This window comes from Rhagoletis pomonella, unplaced genomic scaffold, assembly GCF_013731165.1.
Source record: "Rhagoletis pomonella isolate Grant_MI unplaced genomic scaffold, Rhpom_1.0 Rhpom_scaffold_00019, whole genome shotgun sequence".
In the NCBI taxonomy this organism is placed as follows: Eukaryota; Metazoa; Arthropoda; class Insecta; order Diptera; family Tephritidae; genus Rhagoletis; species Rhagoletis pomonella.
Window position 1 is genome coordinate 440,269 of NW_023458573.1, and position 4,338 is coordinate 444,606.

Sequence of the window (4,338 nt, forward strand, 5' to 3'; positions counted from 1 at the left end):
TGGATTCTATTTTTGTGTACTGTTTTTTCTTTTTTTCTGATTTTGTCGAAAATTGTTACGTTAACTCCGTCAATATTTGTTATGACGTATGACCGTCATATATGTTTGTATGTTTATCGCGTGGTTCCTTTTGCACTAAGACCGTATCATTTAAATTAACTATTAACGGACGCGTGGTCTTGTTATATACCGTTTGGTTTCGAATTTTATGTTTGTTAATAAGTTCTTTTGCAAGCGCGTGTGATTTTTGCATTCTGTATTTGATTTCTTTCGAATAATTATCAATGTTATATATCGGATCAATTTTTACATTTTGTAATTCGGTTGGTAAAATTGCTTTTCTACCGAATACTAATTCAAGTGGTGAAAGTTTGTTATCAAATACAGAACTTGTTGTTGTATTTTGCAAAAATGTGAAGTATTTCAAATAAACGTCCCAATCGGACCAAGTTTCATTTAAATACGCGCGTAAATATTCATTAAAGACACGGTGGTTTCGTTCAACAGTACCAACGGTTTCATGGTGATGTGCTGTCGACAAATTGTGCTGGATTTTTAAAAGTTTGGTTAATTCGGAAAAAAGTTCATTTTAAAATTCGGTGCCCAAATCGGATTTTATAGTGTTCATAATGCCGTATGTTAAAACAAAGCTTTCAAAAATTGCAGAAGCTACTGTTTTTGCGCTTTTATCCGGTGTGGCTATTGTTACTAAATATTTGCTTAAGTCGCATATAATGGTTACTGCGAACCTATTGCCATTAATCGACTCAGGCAAGGGTCCTATTGTGTCTATAACTGCAACATCAAAGGGTTCGCAAGGCGTTGGGGTTAGTACTAAATTTTCTTTAGTTTTGGGTTTTACTTTGTTTAATAAACATTTCTCACAGCTTTTTACGAATTTAGCAATATCGCGTGTCATGTTTTTCCAATAGTATTTTGTACGTAATTTTGCATAGAGTTTTTTGTTTCCGCAATGTCCGCCTGATATCGGGTCGTTATGGTAAATTGTCATGAGTTTAAGTTTCTTGTCGTCTTCAGTTATTGTTTCCACAGGGTCTGTTAGTATAATTTGTAAAGATTTTAAAACTTTGTTTCCACTAATTTGTAAGTCTGTAATCGAAAATTGTTCAAAGAATGAATAATTTTTTTGCCATTCGATTTCTTTAATGTTGGGATTGCCGGCTTGGTGTTGAAGCCTCAAAAGTAGCTCATCTAAATTCGCTATTTTGTTAACAACCTCAAAATTAATCAACTCGAGTTTTCTATGTTTTAAATGCGCATATATTTTAATACTTGAAATTTCATCATTTTTATCGTAAGTAATTTTTGTTTTTATTCGTGGAATTTTTTTTGAAAAATTGTAAGAAAATTTGTCGTAAACTTTTACTGTGGAGTTATTTGTGTGATTTGCTTCGTACTGTGGTTGCATTTCTAGGTTTTGTTTTGTCATCGATCTAGTTTTTACTGCTAAAATATGTTTTGTTGTGTCTTTAAGTTCGTCAATTGTGATTCGTGATAGTGCATCCGCACTAACGTTTGTTTTGCCTTTTATATATTGTATTGTAAAATTGTATTCCGAAAGTTCCAGTCTTATTCGGGAGAGTTTTGACGACGGGTCTTTCATATTAAAAAGGTAAACTAATGGTCGGTGATCAGATTTTACAGTAAAGTGTGTGCGATAAACGTATGGTCGAAATTGCTTGATTGCGAAATATATTGCTAGAAGTTCAAGCTCGATAATTGCCTTTTCTTGTTCTGCTTTATTGAAAGCCTTAGAAGCAAAACAAATTGGTAAGTCGTTGCCGTTGTGGTTTTGGCTTGAAATTGCACCGCATCCGGTTTTAGATGCGTCGACTGTAATTATGAATTCTTTGCTAATGTCAGGATACTGTAAAAGTTTAGGAGACATCAATGAAGATTTAAGTGTTTCAAAAGCTTGCTCACAGTAGTTATCCCATTTAAATTCTAAATTTTTTCTGCTCAAACGATTTAAGGGTGCTGCCAGAGAAGCAAAGTCAGGTATAAACCGTCTATAATAGTTTGCAAACGCCACGAATCTTCGGACTGGGTCTTTATCGCATGGCTTTGTGTACTTTTTAATGGCTTCTATTTCTGTATCATCTGGCAGTAGACCTCTTGCTGAGCACTTGTGTCGTAAGAAAGTTACCTCAGATCGTAGAAAATTACATTTATTTGGGTTAAGTCGCAGGTTGAATTTTCTGCATGTTTCGAACACTTTTTCTAGATTTTTAAAATGGTGTGCCTCACTGCATCCAATAACTATTACATCATCGACATACATAAAAGCTTGACTAGGTGAAATACCGGAAAATGCTATATCATGCATTCTTGAAAACGAGTTAGGTGCTACATTAAGACCAAAAGGCAAGACCTTCCAACGGAAAGATCCGCGATCAGTGCTAAAAGATGTAATATCTCTAGAATTTTTATGTAATGGAATTTGGTGAAAACCAGAATACAGATCCAGAGTCGAAAAATATTTTGCTCTTCCAAGGTTATCTAAAATGTCGTGTATACGTGCTAACGGAAATTTGTCTGCAATTAGTTTTTTGTTTACTGCTCTAAAGTCTACGCACATACGGTACGATTTTTTACCTGTTGGATCTTTTTCCGCCCCTAAAATTAAAGGACTGTTATAGTTGGAGTAGCTTTCCTCGATTAAATTGTTTCGCAATAAACTATCGACTTGTTTGTTTATTTCTTCGCGTTGTGAATATGGTAATCTGTAGTTTTTTATGTAAACTGGTGTTTTGTCTGTCAGTCTCAATTTTTGTTCGTAAAAGTTGTTCAGAGTCATAAGGTCGGCTTTTAAGGCAAATACGTCGGAATATTTTGAGCAAAGGTCAAGCAATTTATGTTTAGCATAATTGGGTACTTGTTTTTCTAAAATCGATTTGAGTTCTTCTATGCGTTTCGGATCAGATGTGGTTTCGTTAATTTTATAAACGTTCGGTTTGAATATTGAAGTTCCTTACGTATTTTACTTCGTCAGTAGTGTTTATTAGTTTTAGTATCGTGTTTTTCGTGTCAACGATACATTTTTCTGTAAAAACACCACTACAAACTTCCTGAGCGTCTACAAAAACAGGGTTTTTGGATTTACCCAAATTAAATAACCGAAAAACTTCGCATCTGGGTGGAATTACTAAGCTGTCGGTAGTAGTACCGTGCAAAATTTAAACGCTGATCCCGTCTGTCCCCAAACCAATGGTTATGCAATCGTTTCCATAGTTGATTATGCATTTGTTTATTTTTAAAAAGTCTTTTCCGAGTATGCCGTCCGAAGGAATGTTAAAGCTGTCATTTACAACGTGAAGAGTGTGCGGAATGAAAATGTCTGATACTACCAAGTTTGTATCTAGTGTGCACAAGGTTTGGACCGTTTCTGTTGTTACGCCCGCGATATTAATAATGTTATTGCTGTTTATTGCGGATTTGCTTGTTAGGCTGGAAAATTTTATAAGGGAAATGTCTGCTTGCGAATCTACTAAAAAAGTGCATTGTTTTTGAGAATCACTACAATTTATTTCAATGAAATCGGAATAGTTGAGATTTAGGCAGTAAATGGATTTTTCCTTTGTAAAAGTCGTTAATTGTTCAAGTCTAGCTCCCCCAGTGTTCGCGCCTGAAGAGCCTTGGCGTTTAAAGTCCGAACATTGGCAGAATTTCGTGTATTTGAACGCGTATGATTGCTATGTCTACTGCTTGAAGCCTGACTGTTGTTACTGTTATTGTAGTTATTTCGTCTATTACTGAAACTATTATTCCTATTCTAATTGTTGTTTCGATAGCTAGTATTACCGCTGTGCCTATTTGAATTGCCGTTAAACCTGAAATTGTTATTGTGATATCTATAATTATTGCTGCCTCTGTAACCTCCTCGAAAATTAGTTGTTCGTATAGGACGTGACCTAAAAGCCAACACCTGCCGCTCTTTTACTATATTAGCTCTGATCCAGTACTCCATGAACTTACAGGATTTTACACGAACTTGCAGGAAGTTGCAGGAAAAATGTTCCCGTACTCCAAAATCCTCCAAAATCCTGTAAATGAGAGCGACTTTTGGAGAGTTGTGTAGAGAATGAAGTTGCAATATTTTGCCCGAACTTTTTCCTCTGGTAAAATCATGAAGAGTGTCAAGCAATCACTGGTTGACGTTTTTACAGGAAAAATGGTTTTTTTGTTCCCGTACTTTTTATTGTTACTTACTTTTTACTCTCACTTCAGAGAGTAATTTTGCTGTTTGACAGTTTTACAGGATTTTTCACGGAAAGTATTGGATCAGAGCTATTGTCGTGCTCCACAATCATTTTCGCT

The 4,338-nt window shown here is 35.2% G+C and overlaps 1 protein-coding gene across 1 annotated transcript in view; it reads right to left on the bottom strand.

Moving 5' to 3' along the window:
* Positions 1 to 589: 589 nt before the first annotated feature.
* LOC118749545 overlaps positions 590 to 4,338 on the bottom strand; it is a 47,312-nt gene continuing 43,563 nt past the window's right edge. Inside the window, exon 3 of the mRNA XM_036484350.1 lies at positions 590 to 1,262. Within this exon, the coding sequence (XP_036340243.1) occupies positions 590 to 1,262 (673 nt within the window). The remainder of the gene's footprint in view (positions 1,263 to 4,338) is intronic.